We start from the raw sequence: 21,122 nt of genomic DNA on the forward strand, positions 1-21,122 counted from the left end.
ATGACTTTATATTATTTTTATTTTTTTTATAATCTAATTAAAATAATATTTCAATGAGCAAAATAAACATATAGATTCTATGATATTTATTACATTTTAAATAAATAAAATCTAATAATGATTGAGTGGGTAGAAGGTACCATTGGACTTACAATATGTAACAACTACTTGTTAACTTTTACACATTGTAGAGATTACTCGGTTTCTATAATAATATTAAAATCTATACATATTTTCGGTATAAAATCACGGAAGGGATGTATATTTGATTTTGTTCAATGAAAAGGTGCTAATCTGATGATTAATTATTATGAATGTTACCCTAATTATCGAACTATCAGAAAAACAAATGGAGGTTAATTCTCTTGATTTTACTTTTTATGAAAAAAATAATAAATAGATCATCCAGTCCTAAAAAAAAATTGTATTCAGTGTTTCAGTTATTAGTTTTTTTTAAAAAAAAAAATAAAATTCCTTATATTGTTGCTCATAATAAATCTCTAAATATGTTTTTTATATAATTATTATACACGGTGTACGGAAATGGCAGGTTAATCCGTCATTTCCTATTCGCTGAAGGGCGTTAATGAAAGCTTATTTACTTCACTCTCTCGTTGCTCCAAGTCCGACACACTCCTCTGTCCTCCACCGAAAAAAGCCAGATTAGGGCTTTTATCCCTCCCTCTTGCGACCGCGACTCCGGCGGTCCGGCCCCTTTCCTTCTCCCCGTTCACGCTCCATTTCCTGCACCTGAATCTCTGTAGGTTTCTCCACTGGAATCTGTGGAAAAAAGAATCGATTTTTGAGTTTTCTTTCTCTGGACTTGTAAGATTCAAATGCTGAGTAAGAGTTTCTGCTGATGCTTCTTAGTTTATCTGCTTGTGTTTGCTTGTTTCTCCGGTTGTTTCCTCTGGGCCTTTTGAGTTCCTCTCTCTGCTAAAGGTTGGATTTTTCGGTGGTTAATTTGAACAGTTTGTGACCTTCTCGTCGTGATTTTTATGTTCTGGAGGACCAAAAAGGTCAGCAGCCGCTTCTTCAGGGTTGGAGTTGGTACTTTGAGAAGCATAAGGAGCTATGCCGATATGTTGTTCTTCTGGAGTTATGGTGAGGTTTGGATTTGATCGGCTGTAATCTGAGTGTAGGAGGTTTAAGTTGTAGCTAAGATAGGGGCGCTTTGTTGTGTGGCCGCAAGGCCACACGGTTCTCGTGCTACGAGTAGGGAGTGGTCAGTGGGATGCAACGAACCATTTTGGCCAACAAGCTCAAACTTTTCGCCACCCTTGTCAACAAGGCGGGACTATCAATTTCATGCAGAAGGGTTTTCTTTTGGCTCTCAAGGTGATGACAGAGTTGCACATTATGGATCTTCTGTTTCATTGAATGATAAAAGTTCCACGAGTTGGGGGAGGAGTGAGTCATTTGCCAATCATCAATTCTCTGTATCTGATGGTGCTCTCTCGTTCACCAACAGCCCTTCTGATAGCTTCAAAAACTACCAATTGAGACACTCAGTTACACAAGGAGCTAGCATTGAAGAATACACCAGAGGTAAGCTGAAAATTGGATTCGCTTTTATTTTGGAATGAAATAGAGAGTTCTTTCATTCCCATTCCAAAGATAAATTCTTTGCTAGAAATTGAAAGAAAATGATTGAGCTAGGTTTTGTTGGTTCTTCTCTTTGGATTTGATTTTGAGTTGGTCTACTCTCCGGTATTGCAGAAAACTCAAATACTGGCATTTAGCGGACTGAAAGGATATGTGCATTTTGGCACTGTGCTAATTTAAACATATTCCGTTGTTAGGCTATTCTATGTAAAACATGTGTTCGTGCTCTTTTAAACAATGCACATGATTCAGTGGAGGGATAAGATCCACATGGTTGACCCCATCTGTTGGGACTAGCATGGATTTGATGGAACCATCTTAATTTCTCAGTTCTATTCCTTGTGTTATACTTTCTAGATGGACTAAACATATATTTGGCCTTTCTCATGTTATATGTATTATCACCTATCATCAAGGAAATTTACATTGATTTGCCCTTCCAAAAGAGCTTTCACATTTCAAACTTCATTTGTATGGCTCTTTTAGTTAAGTGCAGCCCTAGAATTGCAAGATATGACCGCATGAAGCTTAGCTATGTACTTTTAATTGAAGATTAAATATACATCTGTCCTTTCTCTTGTTTCATGTGGTGTCATCAAGGAAATTTAAACTAACTTTCCCTTTCACAAGAGCCCTCCATTTTGTTCTGCACATCTTTTAGTTAGATGTAATCCTAAAACTGCAAGATATGGCCTCATGACCAGGAGCTTCACTATGTACTTTCAGTTGAAATGTTCGGTGAGTCGACAATTACATTGAACCATGTTGTTTTAGCATGTTAAGCATTTCTCTACACTATATTGCAACGGAAAACAAATGTGCATAGCTAAATATCTTCTTGAATTCTCAAGCAAAAGTTGTTTCATTGATATTACAGATCCATTGTCTGGGCCACTGGTGATCCCACAGTTTGTGGAGGTACCTCTGTTGCACTCTTGAATTTGCACTCTTGAATACCAAAAATATACTGCAACATGGATTCTTATGTCGTGACCTGGACTGACTTGTTCTACAGGGGAATCTAGGGCTTCCATCCTTTAATGGTTCCTTTTCCTCGTGTTCAGATGGCAGCGAGTATGATGCTATATCAAAATCTCATGGTTCTGCTGGTTGCAGCTTCTCAAATCATCGATTTTTCATGCCAAAGGCCATTCATCCTCTATCAGTTCCAGATCACGTTGTAGGAGGTGAAGAACAAAGCAGTAATATCTTTTTCTTTTTCTTTTTCTTTTTCACAAGATCCTGTAACAGTCTACAGACTAATCATAGACTTGTCAGACCACTTCCTGAACTTCATTCTATTGGTTTATCAGTACCTGGTGCCATCCTCCAGAAGGAACCAGTGCTTTGGGATAACACCGACAATTTCTTTATGGACATATGCGAACTGCTGGAACCCAAAGCTCGTCCACCTAATAGTTCTTTGCATGACTTATCCAAATGTGGACTATGCGAGAGGCTGTTGTCCCAGAGATCACCATGGTGCTCCTGTCGGATTGTCTGTAGTGGAGATTTGCCAACAGCAAGTGTCCTGTCGTGCCGGCACGCGTATCATTCTGAATGCCTAGAGCAAACCACCCCCAAGGTATCCAAACACGACCCACCATGCCCACTTTGTTCAAAGTCGGATGAGAACACATCTGATCGCCGGGCTGTCTGCCGGATGAGAAATGGGATTCCAAAGCTAAAATCACCAGAGGAAGGGCCTTCAAGACTTTGGAGCTGTGCACAAGCGGGTGATTGTGTAGAAGGTGTTTTACATGCGCCAAAACAAAGTAGAATGGCTTTGTTGAGTAAAGACCATCTCAAGAGGCAGCTGTCTATGAAAGTAAATCTAACCAAGAAACAAAGTGAGAACCTCAAGAGAAGTGGGATCCGAAGGCAAGTTGGATGCTCATCGTCATCTTAGTCGTATTCATCGATAGCATCCCTAGTTGTTTGTTCATCCATCTGCATTGTGCTGTCAGTTGTTCTGATGGCCGCGGCCTAGGAAATCATTTAGCGAAGCGGTTAGAGTTTGAATTATCGGAAAAGCCTTTGTTAGACGATGGCTATGCCTATGTGCTTACTCTTGCTCGTAACCTTGTATCTGCGAAAGCTTGTTGCAGGTGAGTATTTCTTGCAGGAGTCTGCTCACTTGGGTGGCATTTCTTTTGCTGTTGTTTTACATGATATGTTATTTGTATGATTAATGTTTAGGTTAATAGATTAATATGATTCAGGCCGGATCTAAATATAACATCTTTTTTTAAAAATCTAGTATTTTATACGAAACTAATTGTATTTGATAATATTATTGTAATGGTGAATATTATTATTCACTTATTAATTCAACCCTTAATTTTAGTTAGTGTGTGTGTCTCTTGAGCATTTAATTATTTTTTAGACTTGAATTGTTGTTGTTTTTATTGTTATAATTCAAACCTTATTTGTATAGTGGGGAATTTAAAAAAATAAATAATACTACAATAATGAAGACTTATTTCATTAGGTGGGTTGGTTATCTTTAATTATATCATCATTTATATTTAAATAAATTTTTTTTTATCATTGTTAATCAAGTCTTTTTTTTTTTTATCTTTTTCGTTTGATGTGTGTTTGTCATAATTTTGCATCGTCTAATTGGAGTATTTATTGATCGTCTAAATATATATTTGTATTATCTTAAATTTATTTCTTGAAGTTTTCTTTCAATAGATGTAATTTTGACTTTTTCACTAATATTTTTATTTCTTATTTTATTCATTCTTGTTGTCCATATATCAACTTTAATATCCTTATTTTTGTAATTATTATCTTCTGTTTATATGCTCGAGTCATAGTTTAATATTTAGCTCTATATAACATACTTGGTCTAACTGTGATTTTGTAGAATTTCTTTTTAAGTTTTAGAGGTATTTTACGGTCACATAAAACATCCAACTCTCTTCTCCATTTTAATCATCCTACTTATATTCTATATAAGATATCTCTCTCAATTCATCCATTATTTTGTAAAAATGATCCTAAATATCTAAATCTTTCAGTTTTAGGTAAGTCGTTGTCTTCTATCTTAACAATTATCTTCTTATATCTAATATTGCTAAACTTAAATTTCATATATTCTTTTTTTATTCTACTAAGCTTAAAATCTTTTCCTTCTAGTGTTTACTGTCAAGATTCTAGTTTAGTATTTACTCTTTCATGTATTTTATCTATTAAAATAATATCATATGAAAAAAAAAAACATGTTCTATGATACTGTGTCTTAAATATATGCAGTGAGTTTGTCCATAATTAGTGTAAAAAAATAGTGACTTAGAGTTAATCTTTGATGTAACTCTATCTTTATTGGAAATACTTCAATTATTCCGCCTAAGTCTTTACTCTAGTCATTACATCCTCATACATATCCTTAATTAGCTCAATATATGTTATGTTAACACTTCTCTTTTCTAGAATTTTTCATATAATTTCTTTTAAGACTCTGTTATAAACTTTTTCTAAGTTAATGAATATTATATGTAGATCTTGTTTTTTTGCTTCTGATATTTTTTAATTAATTGTCTAAGAAAATATATAGCTTCTATTGTCGACCTTTCAAGCATGAACCCAAATTGATTTTTGGTCACTGTGATCTCCTTAATCTTTTTTCTATTATTGTTTTTTAAGTTTCATGATATGACTCATTAGTTTAATATTTCTATAGTTTGTATAATTTTATATGTCTCTCTTGTTCTTATATAAGGGAACTAGAGTACTTATCCTCCATTGTTCAGATATTTTTTTCATTTTCAATATCATGTTAAATAGTTTTGTAAGTCATTAGCACTTTTATACTTTTATCGGAATATCATCTGGTCCAATGATATTTTCAATATGCATCATATTTAAAGCTTGTTCTACTTCTGAAATTTGAACTCTACGATAAAAATTAAAATTTCTATACTCATTTAACCTATTTAAATTACCTAAGCTAAGTTGATCACCTAAACCTTCATTAAAAAGTTGATGAAAATACGTCTTCCATCATTCTTTTATTTCTTCCTCGTTTACTAGTACCCTATTATATTTATCTTTAATATATTTCATTTGGATAAGATCTCTTGTCTTATTTTTTCTCACTTTAGGTATTCTATAAATGTCTCTTTTTCCTTCTTTTGTATCTAATTTTTGGTATAATCATTCAAAAGTTTCATTCTTTGTCTTATTCACTATTCTTTTAGCTTCCTTAATAGCTATTGTATATTTTTTTTAGTTTTTCTTATTTTTACAAATATTTAATTCCTTATAAGCTATTTGTTTTTTCCTTCACTTTCTCTTGTACTTTCTCATTCCACCACTAAAATTCATTACTTAGTGGTGCATATCCCTTTGACTCATTGAGTACACTTTTAATTATTATTTTTAACTTTGATATCATCTTATCCCATGGTGTATTAGAATCACTGTATATTTCATCTAATGCTTGTATTTCTATTTTTTCCTTGAATATATTTTGTTTCCCATCTTTTAACTTTCACCACTTAATTCTAGAAATTGTATATTTTCTTTCTATTGATATTGTGTTTGAGGCGTATATCCAATACTACTAATCTATGTTGGGTAGTTAAGTTTTCTCCAAGGATGACTTTACATTCTTTACAAATCTTTCTATCTTTCTTTCTAACTATAAGAAAATCAATTTACGATTTATTATTTCTACTTTTGAACGTAACTAAGCATTCATTTCTTTTCTTAAAAAGTGTATTAGTTAATATAAGATCATATGCTATCACAAAATCTAATATAGTTTTTCCTTCCTTATTTCTCGTTACAAATGTATAACCTCCCTATATCTTCTCATACTCCTCATTTTTCATTCTGACATGCACATTTAGATCACCTTCTATTAAAATCATTTTAGTTGGAGGAATATTTTGTATATTTCATCTAAGTCATCCTAAAATCTTGATTTGGTAACTGCATTTAATCCTACTTACAGTGCATATACGCTAATTATATTCATAGTTTCTTTCGCAACTATTATCTTAAGGGTTATAATTCTATCATATTTTCTAACTACTCCTACAACTTCATTTTTTAACGAACTATCTACAACAATATTTACTTCATTTCTTACTTTACTCTTTCCCGTGTACCATAACTTAAAATCTGAGTTCTTTATCAGTTTTATCTTCTCACCTACCCATTTTGTTTCTTGTACACATAAAATACTAATTCTTCTCCTAATCATTATATCTACTACTTTTATTGATTTATCAGTAAGGGTTCCTATGTTTCATGTTTCAAATTTTAGATTATTAGTTTTCCTATCATATTTATTTTTATCCAACTTATGGTGTGAGAACTCTTGCTTATTTAACATTATACTCAAGTTCTCATAAAAATGTAGCAGTCTTTGTCGGTACGTTACAATCGGACTCTGCAATATAAACTCTTACATGTTTAGCACTACACTCGAGTTCTGAAGATATAACTGTTTTTACCGAAACGTTACAGTCGGACCTTGTAACGTGTTCCTTCAGGGAACAACTTAGCATTAGCACAATAGTTTAATCAATCTATTCATTGAATATTTGTCATAGTTTTAACGTTGATTGACAACTTAATGTAACTCTCCTTCTTTATCCGAATTTGGGATCAATCATGACTAATTCGTCACAGACGAAATTAGTTTAAAAATAAAATAAAAATATTAATAAACAAATAAATAAAAATCATTGTGAATGACGTTGACAGTATAACATGATTTTTTATTTATTTATTCACAACATTTCATATAAATCTGTTATTTATCATGATTGATGAGCATTAAAAGCAAATTTAACTATAAATTTTTTTTAATGGACTGAAAAATTTTGATGACATGGAATCGGTTTTTTTTTTTAATATTTTTTAAAAATACTCTTGATGAAAATAATAATATGATCTTCCTGTAACATAAGAAAAGTTTTATAAAATTCTGAAATTAAGATTTGAATTAGTAAAATTTTCTATAGAAATTAATCTTCGAAATTTATTTAATTAAAAAATATATAAAAGAAATAATTATTTAATTTAAAAGTGAAAATTAGATATTTGAATTAGTATTTTTATTTTCATAAATTTTATTAAATTATTCTGCTATAAATAGGGAGCCCAATGGAACGGCCCCCCCCCCCCCCCCTTGCTCTCTCCATGGACGACTTCGTCTGGATCTTCGACGACGGCTGCGTCCGCCTCCACCACCGCTTTTACTGCCTCCCTTGGCCGGACGGCGAAGACTACCTCAGCCGTCTCCCCGATGCCCTTCTCCTACACATCCTCTCCTTCCTCCCCACCTCCGAATCAGTCCGCACCTCCCTTCTCGCCCGCCGATGGCGCCACCTGTGGGCCTCCGTCCCCGCCATCGACTTCTTCTTCATCACCGAGCCGAGCGCCAAGAAGATCGGCCGATTCGTCGCCTCCCGCAGCGGCTCGTGCTCCATTTCTCGCCTCCGTCTCTCCCGACTCGCTCTTCGAGACGGAGCTCCCCTCTGCGACTGGCTCGACTACGCCAAATCCCACGGCGCCCGAGACGTCGCCCTCCTCCGGTTCAGCGATTGGGAACACATCCCTCGCGCATTCGACATCCTGTTCGATTGGCCATCGCTGGTGTCGCTGGAACTGCAGCTGGTGCCCTACAATCCCTGCGTATTTAGGCTTCCCGATCGCATCGTCCTGAGCAATCTAAAGACGCTTTCCCTTTCGCTCGACCCGAGTGAAATTCGCAAGGAGAGCTTGGCGAGGCTGATCTCGAGCTGCCCTAATCTGGAAGAACTGACATTGAAGGCAAGATATGCTCTCTGGTGCGATGCCATTGAGATAGCGGCCCCAAATCTTCTGAGATTGTCCCTCCGACCTGCTCCGCCCAAGCTTCGAATTATTTGCCAGAAACTGCAATGGTTAAAGCTGACGTCTCGCGATCACGTGAAGCAGTTACATGTCGAAGCGCCCTCTTTGATCTCCGTTCAGTTACGGGATCCGTGGTGTTTTGGAAGCTTTGCACGAAGCTTTGGCAATGTAATTCCTAGTGCCTTTTGATTTTTGATTTTTATTTATTTATTTGTATTAATTTTCATAGTAAATGATAAAATAAAAAAAAAACATCCAAAATTATTAAAACATTGAATACAGAACCGGCCTTTGAAATTTCGGCAGTTTATCGAGCAAACTAGTTAGTTTTACTTATTATCCAAAAATCGTATCCGTTTTGAAATTGATGCGTTTTTCTTATTTTATTTTTCATAAAACTCCTCTTTCTTTTGTATTTTATTTTATTTCCAAAAAAAGACAGACGTTCATTTTCTCATAAAATGATGATATCTATTTTTTTTTAATAAATATAGAAATTACCAACAAGTTTTCCTTTTCTCATAAAATAAAAATAAAAAATATTTTTTCTTTTCTCAAAAAATAATGAAAATAGAAAATAACAAAATCAAATGTTGCCCCATCTCTACTTTTTTATCTCATCGTTGTTGGAGCATCGACAGTGGTTGTCCGTCGTCGTCCTTTTGCCTTCGTCTAGCAGTACAAAGAGATGCGATAAGTCATCGACAGTTTGAGATTAAGGCTAAGCCTTAGTTGGCTCCTCATTGGCCACTTCGGCCTTGGCCTCTTGGTGCGGCGGTGTCGCTCAACTTGGCCTGGTAGATCGTGGTGGGAGGCTAGTTGGCGTACATTGCCATGAGGAACTACCCCAACACATGGAACGACTTTAGCTGGGCATCCTTCGTCGAACTAGGCTCCTTCACGTGGTTCTTCATTGGATCCTCTATAATGCTTTGTAATTAACATATATATATATAATGGAAGATGAATAGATCAATTCGAAACTACAACCCGACATCAAGCAAATTCTTTGTTATATATCTCTCACTTGCCTTGATGTTTTTTTAAATTTGCAGTCTTAACTTCTGGTACTACATGATATTGATCGCCTTGGTTGGCCATTTGAAGGATGCTTAAATTGCAGTTGCTGTCATATTATTGTGACAAAAGGTGAATACGTTCGTCTCCAGTGACCCTGTCAACCTGTCCCATGGTCAACACGGAATAGGTAAATCACGGGGCTACTAGCTTTTGGAATAGTGACTAACACATAAGGGAGATATTTACCTCGACTTTATCGAGATTTGAACCCCAGACCTCATTGTGGCTGATCCGGTGATAAGGACGGGGGACCCTCATGGGCGGAAGGTTAACGGCACGTGGAGGTCAAAGGTCAAGAGATTCAACCCTGAAACCCGGCTGACCGACCAGACGAAGCAGGCCGACCGGCCGTGAATCCCCCCCGAATGAAAGACAACCCGACTAGGGGTCGGGTTTCCGATGCTCAAGGCAAAAAGATTTCATGGCCGAGCGGGCTGTCCGTTCGGCCGGTGCACAAGGCAACAAAGACAAGCAGGAGCAGTCCAATCCGAGCATACGACCGAGGCAGAAGTGATATGCCCGCCGAGCGGCAAAACCGCTCAGCCCTGGAACAGACAGGAAGCGCAAGAGGACAAAGGAGACGGAGGATAACATCATCCTCGAGACGTCTGCCGCTGACAGGCAGCACAGTTGGCGATCGAGCCTTACACAGGATCATACGGTGGAAGCTTCCACCGTCACATCCGGGATATGCTCGGACGATTGCGGAATGACATCAGAGGTACTTTTTTGCCATGGGCTCGTTAAGGTATGTTTGGGGAAGCGTGCATGCATCGAGAAGCGTGCACGCGCCTCCCCGGGGTCCTATATAAGGACCCCCAAACGTCGACGAAGGTATGTGCGATCCCTTATTGTAGCCACAGTTACGCTGCCTCTCTCATTTCTCATTGCCTGACTTGAGCGTCGGAGGGTCGTCGCCGGGAAACCCCTCCCGGCTCGACTTCTTTGCAGGTTCGCCGGAGATCTACACCAACAGTCGAAGATAGCAGAGCGTGCCACGTCCCCAGCGTCCGTCGACTCAGCGCTCGGATAGGATCAGTGGCAACACCTCATGCGCTAGCCACCAGACCCATCCGAGGGGACGCTACCGTATTATGATACTATATGATATTCTTATTGTAAAACTCAATAAAATTATTATTACTATTATTATTGTAATTTTATGGTATGACGATTGACAATTTACTAAACAACGATCAATGATTATGCATTTTTTCTGTTCGATATAGTCTCTCTTCCTTTTTATTTCTCACTTCATTTTTACGTATCTCTTTTTATTTTTACTATTTATTAAAAAAAAAATTTGAACCATTTTTTTTACTATATTAGTGATTTCAAAAATAAATAATAAAATTTTGTTATAAAAAATCAACAACATAATGTATTATGTTGCTAAAAAAATCAACAGCACATTGATGTTTTTCCTATTGATATTCAAAAGACCATAACTTTTGATTGAGATTAAATCATGGGATGCAAAATGTATCATATCGAAGTTCATTTGGAAGTATTTTATTTAATATATTGTGTATCTTATGATTTAATCTCAATTAAAAGTTATAGTCTCTTAAAATTTAAGTCAATAACAATGTTATTATTGGCCTTTATCAACATGTTTTAGGAGCTATAAAATCATAGCTGCTGCCCTCAGAACGTAGTACAGACGGTGAGCGTATGACATCTCTGGCGTAATGGTCAAGGGTTGATTCTCAAGAATTGACGACATGGGATTTACCTCATCATACGTCTGACGACTATGTACCTGCATGTACCTCCCTCCATATCCGTGAGGCCAGCACTAGGGGTCATTAATGTAGCGGATCTACATTTATAAAATCATAGTTGCTACAATTATAAGTTGGGTCTGATATGATTGCATATCAGGTCCAACGTGTTGGTGCAAGTTGCACTGATAAACAAGTTTTAATGTATGACAAATAGATTAAAGTTAGATGTATTGTTTGTCTAACAATTTTACCAAGTGTGCAAGACTTGATGGGTTTAGAGGAAATATCTGGCTGAAGTCTAAGAAGATTGATAGCTGACATAAAGTTCAAATTGGTTAAAATATGACAGAAGGAAGTTCAGATTAATTGAGATCTGACAAGAAACAACCCTGGATTCAAAGACAACCCTAGATCTTCACTTGGTGTAGAGGAAGAACAATCTCACTAAAATTGACCATAATAGAGAAGTGACCTTGGCAGAACACGGTGCATATACTTCCTGATTCCAAATCTATGAAATATGGTGAGCCATTTAGACCAAACCACATACATTTAGAAACTACACCACTAGGCACAGGCACAAGAACATTTGAGAAATTAATAGATATGGGTAAGCTTGTAGCAGTAAATTTAATTTATGCAAGTTGGTAGAAGAGAGATTTGTGGCATCATAGGCAAGGAGACCAAGCACATGAGTCAAGTAGGTATGACTAGAAAGATGGTAGTAGATTGAAGACGAGTTGCCCAAATTCTGGTAAATCAGAATCAACCTTTTTACATAAGGTTGAACAACAATGTCAAATTCCTTGCAGCTATCAACTCCTCTCCTTCTCAAACTCCCACTTCTAAGCCTTATTGCTGCAAGTCTAATACCGATGAGATTAGAAGGGACAGAGCCATCATATACAAATTCAGTGCGGTGATGAACAACGACATGGTAAGCATAGTCCTAATGGAGAGTATCTAACGATCTTGCATCAACTGTAGATGAACCTGATGACTAAGTCTTACAATCAGTCTTGTCAAAATCGAGAGTTTAGATAAAATCGTTAAAACAGTCATAAAATCGGATTGTAAAATCGAATCGTAAAATCGTAAGATTTTACATCATAATTTAAATCAATTTTAAAAGAAATTATATATTCTTTTTAATTGATCATTAAATATTTTAATCCAAATTATAACGTAAAACTACATATAGAATATTTTAATTCATATAATCATAAAATACTCATATTTAAACTTTTAAACAACTAAAAAAAAATACAACATAAACATAAATTCAAGTCTAAATTTAAATATAAAGATAAATAAAACACAAGATAACAAATTAATATAAATCATTCATAGACAAATGCAAATCTAAAATCGTCCCAAAATGATATCATTTTATCCAAAATAGTTCCCTTTTATTTACAACACAAAATCGATAAAATTATCTCAAAAATCATGTTTTTATAAGTTTAAATGCGATTTTACGATTTTGATTCGAATTTAGAATTTTGATCCGATTTTACTTTAATACATGATTTTATCATGATTTCACTCGATTTTCATGAGTAAACTCGCGATTTTGTACGATTTCACGAGTTCACTCACGATTTTGATAACATTGCTTACAGTGGCCTGTGAATAACACCATAAGCACAAGGAGAGCAATGCAACGGTGAAAGGACTCCGTGGATTTTATGGGCTCATGGGTTGACCTGCACCTGTAACCCGTCTTGAGTTGGGTTGAGGATTTTTCAATCCGCCAAGATGGCGGATCACCCCCTCCCCCTCCTCCCACCCCTGCCTCGCCAAATGGGCGACCGCCTGCTATGGGTTGGCTCACTCCACTACAAGTTGGTCCAGCCGCTATGAGTTGGCCCATTTGACAACTTTAGTAAGAAATACTCTATACTTCACACCATATGGACAATTGTGAGTATTTGGTTAATACTAAGTCGAATTAAACCGAATTAATCAAACTAAATTGACTTTTTTTTAACCAATTGAAGTTGTTGGTACAAGGAGCATCAGATAATCAAACTTGAGTTTTGATATGGTAAAAGGTTCAAAGTTAGCTATCTAATCATTTAACTAAATATACAGGTAGCTCAACCAGAAAATCCTAGTAGGTCCAGTTGAATGGATATTAGGCAAGACAAAAGTCTTAGTGGAGACTAGGCAAAGAAAAAAAATCCTATTATGACTAGGCAAGTGGAAGTCCTAGTTGAGGTTAGACAAAGAAGTCTTGCCCGGTGAGACTAGGCAAGAAGACTAGATGGGTCTGGACTCTGGAAGACCGGATGTCCAATAGCTCGATAGGTTTGGAGGACCAGACATCGAGAGAAAGCCTTAGGGGTCAGAGGATTGGATGTCAAGCACAAAGTCTAAATAGGTCTGGAGTACCGGATGTTTGGCAAGTCAGGTAAACCTTCTTAAATGGAACAGTAGGCGTCAGTTTGACCTAAGATTTCATTGGAAATCCAAAAGCTAGGATGAAACAGTCATAACACTGTCAAATTAGTTTATGTCTGCTTTGTTATTATGCTTGTGTGTTAATTCTGTGATGCAAGGAGCCGAATTAAATAGCCTGGATGAAGTTCCAAATGCCTGGAGGAGTTTTTGGGCGCTAGAAGATTCTAGGCGCCCTGGAATAATCCAGGGCACCCCGAAAGGTTCCAAGTGCCCTGGAACAATTCAAGGCACCTTGAAAGGTTCCAGGTGCCCTAGAACATCCAAGGCACCAAGGTGCCCTGGATCAGAATTTTTATCTTGAAGAGGATAACATATGATGCATCAGATAAGACTTATTCTAGAGGCACCTACGTTATTCGAGGTGGTCCAAATGCACTATAAATACAGTGTTCGACCAATAGTTCAATACAACAATTATCTACACTCAAATGATCTTCGTGTTGCTTTGAAATTCTACTACAACACCGAAGTGCTCCTCCAACAACTACAATCAAGTCTCCATTTCATTCTTATTGTCAATATTATTAATATTTGTATTTTGTTTTCATATTTAGATTTTTATACTTGACGAATACTTAGTGATTTTTCTAACGAAAGCGATTAACGATCGCAGACCTTAAACTAGTAGCATATGTTGTGAACCAAGTAAATAGAATTGGTATTAGCATTGCGCTCGTGTTTATTTCATTTTCGCTATGTACTTTTCAAAAATCGTGAAAAAGTGGCACATGTTATTCATCTCCTCTTGTGCTTATTCAATCCTATAGAACTGATTGAATTTTTAATAAAAATCGAATAAATCGAACCGATAAAATATCAATTTAATTTGGTCAAAAAACTGAATTAACCAAAATTTTCTAATTAGGATCTAAAAATTTAATTTGGTCTAAAAATTTGATTTATTCGGTCTATTCAATTTAATCAAATAAGGAATTTTAAAATCAAACCCGGACCAAATTAACTGAATTAATGGATTTGTTTAAAAAAATAAAATTTTGAAAAAATTGAATTGAATTTTTTAATTCTTTTAGATCGATTTATGCTGTTTAACCGAACTCACCTGTATGTATGGATACTAATTAACAAAGAAGTATCACATTCTCAAAATGACAAAAAAGGATTCTCGGGATCAAAGAGCCATTGTATTCTTCTACATGTGACAATTGAAAATTGTGTAGTAGGGTTAGAAGTACCGCATTCTCAAAATGACAAAAAGGATCGAAGGGCCATTGCATTCTCCTCATGCGGCAATTGGAAATTGTGTGGTAGTTCCTCTGCCAATATTTCTTGTGAAAAGGAATTACTTTCGGGGGCATACTATGCCCCTTTCCCCTTCAAAGGCTAGTTGTATTGATCGATATCTATGTAAATTTGGTCGTTGAGGGCTTTCTAAGGATCTAGAGTCATAGCCCTCCTTGAGGATTCAACTTGCGGCCATGCATCCAACGCCCTAGTTGGTGACAATATTGGGATCACATGTTTCGTGAAACCTTTTCCACTGTCTTCACCATAATCTGTATCAGTGGCTCCTAAGATAGAGATTCCATCGATTGATCGAGAACTTCGTCAAGAGCATTTAGTTTGCTAAATTCTATTGCTAACTTCGTCAGGAGGAATATATTATGTGGTTCTTTGAGAGTTAATTAAAAAGAAAAAAATGCCCTCATGAAATAATATTTTTTGGGGCATTTTATAGAGTTCTAGATGAATTTTTTTTATAATCCTCATTAATGTGCCACGTAAAAAAATATAAAAACTTACTATTTGATCCTGTCAGGAAGCTGAGAAAATGGATCTGTCGATGTGTCATGTCTGGAAGGTTGACCGCATCTCCATGACCCGGTGGCGAGCTGTCTTCTACGTTGATCAAGTTGTTTGAAATCCTCCGGTCAACAGTACCTGTAGCCAACGACCGGGTCGCCCCGGTCTCTAGTACCCCGATGCTCGAGGCAGATCCCAATAATATATAAGTAGAACAACTAAATAAATACAAGACAAGTACAGTGGCGTACCCTGGCCCTGGAGGGTGCCCTCGGATGGATCGGTGAGCTGATCGCGGTGTTGATCGAGTCGTCGCGGTCGTGAAGAGTAGACGAGAGTGGTCAGCTGAGGAGCTGGCTCAGGCGGTTCGAAGCCGGAGGCGATATGTATCCGCAAGACGGCGCGCGGTTAGTCTAGAGCGGCTCGTAGGCTGGAATACAGTAGCGACACGTAGGCCGGATAATACCAGTAACAAACATAATAACGATGCGAATAGCGCAATCATAACGGCTCGATGGCCAGAACTGTTAGAGTGTATACTAAAAGCCTAGCTTTTGGTATAAATATTTATCTAGAAATAAGAATCACATTGGTCAAATGTCTACATTTATGATAAATGTAGTTGTTCAATTAATTTATATTGTAGATAACATGGTGTGTGGTGTCACACACAGAGGATCATGTTATCAGTACCTTATAAATTATAAACAGTAGCTCACGACCATAATGGAAAGGAACAAACCATTGAAAGGTCGTAGTGTAATTAGGTATTAGTTTATCTTAACTATATAATTACACTAGTACACTTAGAGTGTATTGAGTAGGACCATTAGAGGTCGTTTCTTTTATACTGACTTTATAAAGAAACAAAGACCTCAGTTATTATGGAAGTGTGTGCTCTTAATCCTAATATAATAACAAGCACATATATTTGATATTTATTTCTTTAATTTATCAATGGGTGAGATTTAGTTCGATGAATCAATAAGCCCGATAAGTTGGGAAATGATATCACTTATAGTGTGTGTTGTTGATTATAGAAGGAAACTGTGTCCTAGTGATCTAGGTTGAGAATGTCCCCAAGAGGAGCTCATAAGGATTGTCATGTTAAACCCTGCAGGTGGACTTAGTCCGACATGACGATGAAGTTGAGTGGTACTACTTTTGGAGCTAGATATTAATTAAGTGAGTTGTCAGTAACTTACTTAATTAGTGGACATTTGTTATCTTAAACACAGGGAGACTAACACACTCATAATGAGAAGGAGCCCAAAATGTAATTTGGGATTGGTGCGGTAGTTCAATAATAGTTCTCTAGTAGAATGAATTATTATTGATAAAATTAAGTTGTGTGTTCGGGGCGAACACGGGATGCTTAATTTTATCGGGAGACCAAAACCAATTCCTCCTCTCGGTCCCTATCGTAGCCTCTAGTATATAGGGATTTATGCCCACATGATACCCATCTTACCCATCCAATGGGGCCGGCCAAGCTAGCTTGGAACCCAAGCTAGGGCCGCCAAGACCAAGTGGATGAGCCATGAAGGTGGTCGGCCAAAGCTTGGGTCCCAAGCTTAGGTGGCCGACCACTAGAATATTAAAAGGATTTTATTAAAATTATTTCTTATGTGGATATCATGATTTTAAAGAGAGTTAAAAAATTAAAATTTCCTTTTATAACTTTCTACAAAGATTAAGAGAAGAGATTAATCTCTTTCCTTATTTGTAGTTTAAAAGGATGGTTTTAATTTTGGTAAAACTTTCCTTATTTGTAAATCATCTACATGATTAAAGAGAGTTTAAAATTTGAAATCTTTCCTTATTTGTTGATTAAAGGAGGATTTTAAATTTTAAGAAAACTTTCCTTTTAAACATGTTCATGATTTAAAAGAGAGTTTAAAAATTAAATATTCTCTTTTATAAGTTTCTACAAAAGATTAAGAAAAGATTTGATATCTTTCCTTATTTGTAGATTGAAAGAGATTTTAATTTTTAGAGATAACTTTCTTTTTATCCACATGTTTAAAAGAAAGATTTTAATTTATTAAATTTCCTTTTTTATAAACCAATCATGAAGGGATAAAATTATTGGAGAAATTTTATAAATTTCCGGAAACAAATTAGGAAGTTTTAATTCTTGTTTAATTAAAACTCTCCTTGATTTGAGGAAATAAGTGGCCGGCCATGTTTTAGTGAGAAGAAAAATTATTTTAATTAAAATAAATTTTTCCTTTTCATGGCAAAAGAATTAAGGAAGTTTTTTATTAAAATTTCCTTATTTGCCAAGACCAAGGATTATAAAAGAGGAGGTAGAGGAGCCTTCATGGGGGAACAACCTCTATTATTTTCTCCCTCTTTTCTTCCTTGGTGTGGCCGACCTCCTTCCTTTCTCTTCTCTCCATCTTGTGGCCGGACCTCTCTTCCTCCTTGAAGATCAAGTGGTGGCCGGATTTTAGCTTGGAGAAGAAGGAGAGAAAGTTTACATCCCTTGGAGCTTGATTGGTGGAAAAAGATCTTCATCTCTTGGAAGCATAGTGCTTGGCCGAAACTTGAAGAAAGGAGAAGAAGGTGCTTTGGTGGTTTCTCATCTCGGAAGATCGTTGCCCACACAACGTCCGAGGTTAGAAGAGGAATACGGTAGAAGATCAAGAGGTCTTTCTAAAAGGTATAACTAGTAATTTTTATTTCCGCATCATACTAGTTATTTTTGGAAATAATACCAAATACAAGAGGCATGCGATTCTAGTATTTCGAATATGTTTTTCGATGTTGTGTTCTTTTGTTTTCTTTTTCCTTGTGATTTGATTGTTTTTTTCGGTTAACCTAAAGTTATTTTAGGAAATTAAATATTAGCTTTCCATAAAAGGTTTTGTCTAGTCGGTGGTGGTTGCTCCCATATCCAAGAAGGCCATGTGCCTCGCCACGTCAGTACTGGGAACCAATTATGGAAATTAATATTTAATGGAATTAATAACTTAAGGGGATTTGGGTCGAACGTGTTAAGTTCCGCAGGAGACCCAAGTCAAAACCTAAAAGAACGAATAGATTAAGTTTTGGATCAAACGTGTTAAGTTCCGCAGGCGATCCAAAATTTAATTTAAAAGAACACATGGTAGCTAGGAAAAGGTTCAGACCTTTGTACAAAATTTTTGTACAGTGGAACCTCTAGGCTTTCCGAGTAGCAACCAACAAGAACTACATCGGCTCGCCGGCCGAACATCATCTCGGCTCGAAGGTCGATGTAGGCAAATAGGACGAGCGGCGCCGACTGCGAGAGGAGGCGCCCACTGCTGGAGGTGGTGTCGACGCCCGTTGGAGGGGGCGGCGGCGCGCGCTGGCGGCAAAGCCCGCTAGCTGCGACACGTGGAGGCTGCTGCGGCGCGTGGAGGTGGCTAGCCCAGGGGCTGTGGCACGCTGTCAGCGGTGTCGATGGCGAGAAGAGACCACGACATATGAGGAGGATCCACGAGAGCAGCGGCGGCGATGGCCGCCGGAGGCGGCGAAGCAGTATCCGCCGAGGGCAGTTGTGATGGCCGCTAAAGGTGGCGGCGACGGGGCTCACCAGCGGCGTCAGCGCCGGAGGGAGGGGGAGGAGAAGAGGAGTGGCCGGCGGTGACTGCTAGGCTCAGCAACGGCAGCGGCAGGGGCTGATGGACATGGCAGCGGTGGCCACTGGACTCGACGACGGCAAAGGTCGTTGGACGCATCGACGAGGTGCATGAGCGAGAGAGGCATCGAGTCCGCCCGGGGGCGGCGCCGCGAAGAGGAAGGGAGCTTTACCTTCCCTCTTCTCGAGGTGGTTGCGACGCGAGATGGTGAAGGAGAGGAGGGGCGGTCGTCGCCGATATCGCGAGGAGGAGAGGGAGAAGAGCAGTGGTGGCCCCGACGAGGACCAAGAGGGAGCTTGTTTTCTGCTTCCCTATGGTGGCGGCCCAGCTCCCCCCTGGCAAACACGAACCCCCTCTCTCTTATGAACAATGCTCCTTCTCCCCTCAAGCCCTAACTTGTGCAAAGACCTCAATGTCCCTGCCTTTCTCTCCTAATCTCTTCTCTGCCACTGAACCATCTCCATATCACAAGCCTCCCCTTCAAGTCTAGTCGAAGGAGGCGCGAGTCCGACTGACTGGACTAAGCCCAAAACAAAATCACTACCGAACGCGAAATCAGACCACTGGGCTCGTCTTATCACGTCGAACAAGTAGTTGTGGCGATGTCGAGTAAGTGACTCAAGTAGCATCGAGCGAGCAACGAGAAATAATGTGGTTCAGACAATGAAGATAATGCTGATCAGGTAGAAAGATGGGCGATCGAGCCGAGTACGCGATCAAGAAGATGCCGATGCGAACCGAGTAACCGAGAGAGCATCGTGCCGAAGATGGTAGCGATGTCGAGCGAACTACGAGAAATAATGCTAAGTCGGAAGCAAGCACGATGCCAAGAGGGTGACAGAACGCGATGTCGAGCGGGCGGCAGAACATCAAGCGAGAGGCAAGTGAAATGATAGTCGACCGAGCGCCACATGGGATGTCGAGCTCACCATCGCGAAGATGCCGACCTGATGACCGAGCGGGCGATGCCGAACGGGTGACCGAGAAAATGTCAGCCTGATGACCGTAAAATGTCGACTTGACGATCACCAGGATGTCGAGTGAAACAAGCATGTGGCTAAGTGGTCGATCGGGTAATAGAAATAATGTTGGGTGGGAGCAAGTCCTGTAGACGAAGTGGGTGTGGAGTTCGTGAGAATCAAAGGTGAACAGGAGCAGAGCCTCTGAGCCGAGCAATGAGTAAGATGCGAGTGTCAAGCAATGCGATGTGTGGGATGAGTGCCGACCGAGCAACAACGCTGAGTAAAGCGCTAATGATGAGTGCGGAGTAGAGCGACGAATAAGCGAGTTGCGAACGATGAGTGCCAGGCAGAATGACGAATGAGCGGTAAGCGCCAACCGGGCGACCAAAAAATACTGGTCGGAGGGCCATAAAATGTGATCGGGCGACCTGAAAAAGATGACTAGGTGTCCATAAAATACCGATCGGGCGAATGAGCGGGTGATGTCGTGCGTGCGACCTAGTTCAAGCGTGTGATCGTACAGACGGCTGAGCGATACCGATCGGATGACTATGAGAGTACTGAATGAGCAGCCCAGAGAATGTCGACCGGGCGATCATAAGCTACCGATCGAATTGCCGTAAAATGCGATCGGGAGACCGAGCGAGAGCCAAAGCAGCGCTGGGCAGGCGTGGAGCCTGAAAACTGAACGAGAACTTAGCCCGTGAAATCGAGTGCAAACGGAGATGAAAGTCGTGAGCCGAATGGGCGCATCGCATGTGAACTGAACTGAAGTGTAACCTGTGAGTCAAAGGCACGTGGAAACGAAAGTCGTGAGTCACACGGGTGCGTAACCTATGAGACATTCTGGTCCAAAACCAGTGGAGATACTCTTGTCTGCGACCCTCGGAGATAGCTCGACCCCGAACGGGGGAGATAGACGCTCGTGAAGACTGTTTGACCCCGAATGGGGGAGATAAAATACCCGAAACTGGCCCGAGATCAGTGACGATCACTCAACCCTGAACGGGGGAGATGTAACATCTGATGCTCTGATAAGCTGGTCGCCGATGACGCGAGGG

The 21,122-nt window shown here is 38.6% G+C and overlaps 2 protein-coding genes across 2 annotated transcripts; both read left to right on the forward strand.

Annotated features, from left to right (window-relative positions):
- Window positions 1-543: 543 nt before the first annotated feature.
- Window positions 544-3,955, forward strand: LOC121978314. The gene is made up of 6 exons (XM_042530674.1): window positions 544-550; window positions 973-1,050; window positions 1,153-1,548; window positions 2,483-2,523; window positions 2,621-2,807; window positions 2,919-3,955. Exons 1-6 carry the CDS (start codon window positions 544-546, stop codon window positions 3,512-3,514), a joined length of 1,305 nt encoding a protein of 434 aa, XP_042386608.1. The 3' UTR covers window positions 3,515-3,955.
- Window positions 3,956-7,764: 3,809 nt separating this feature from the next.
- On the forward strand, window positions 7,765-19,107 carry LOC121978316 (putative FBD-associated F-box protein At5g53640). The gene is made up of 4 exons (XM_042530675.1): window positions 7,765-8,628; window positions 9,610-9,667; window positions 12,080-12,204; window positions 18,745-19,107. Exons 1-4 carry the CDS (start codon window positions 7,765-7,767, stop codon window positions 19,105-19,107), a joined length of 1,410 nt encoding a protein of 469 aa, XP_042386609.1.
- The last annotated feature ends 2,015 nt before the right edge of the window (window positions 19,108-21,122 follow it).

The sequence above is a fragment of the Zingiber officinale genome, chromosome 4B, assembly GCF_018446385.1.
Source record: "Zingiber officinale cultivar Zhangliang chromosome 4B, Zo_v1.1, whole genome shotgun sequence".
Lineage (NCBI taxonomy): Eukaryota > Viridiplantae > Streptophyta > Magnoliopsida > Zingiberales > Zingiberaceae > Zingiber > Zingiber officinale.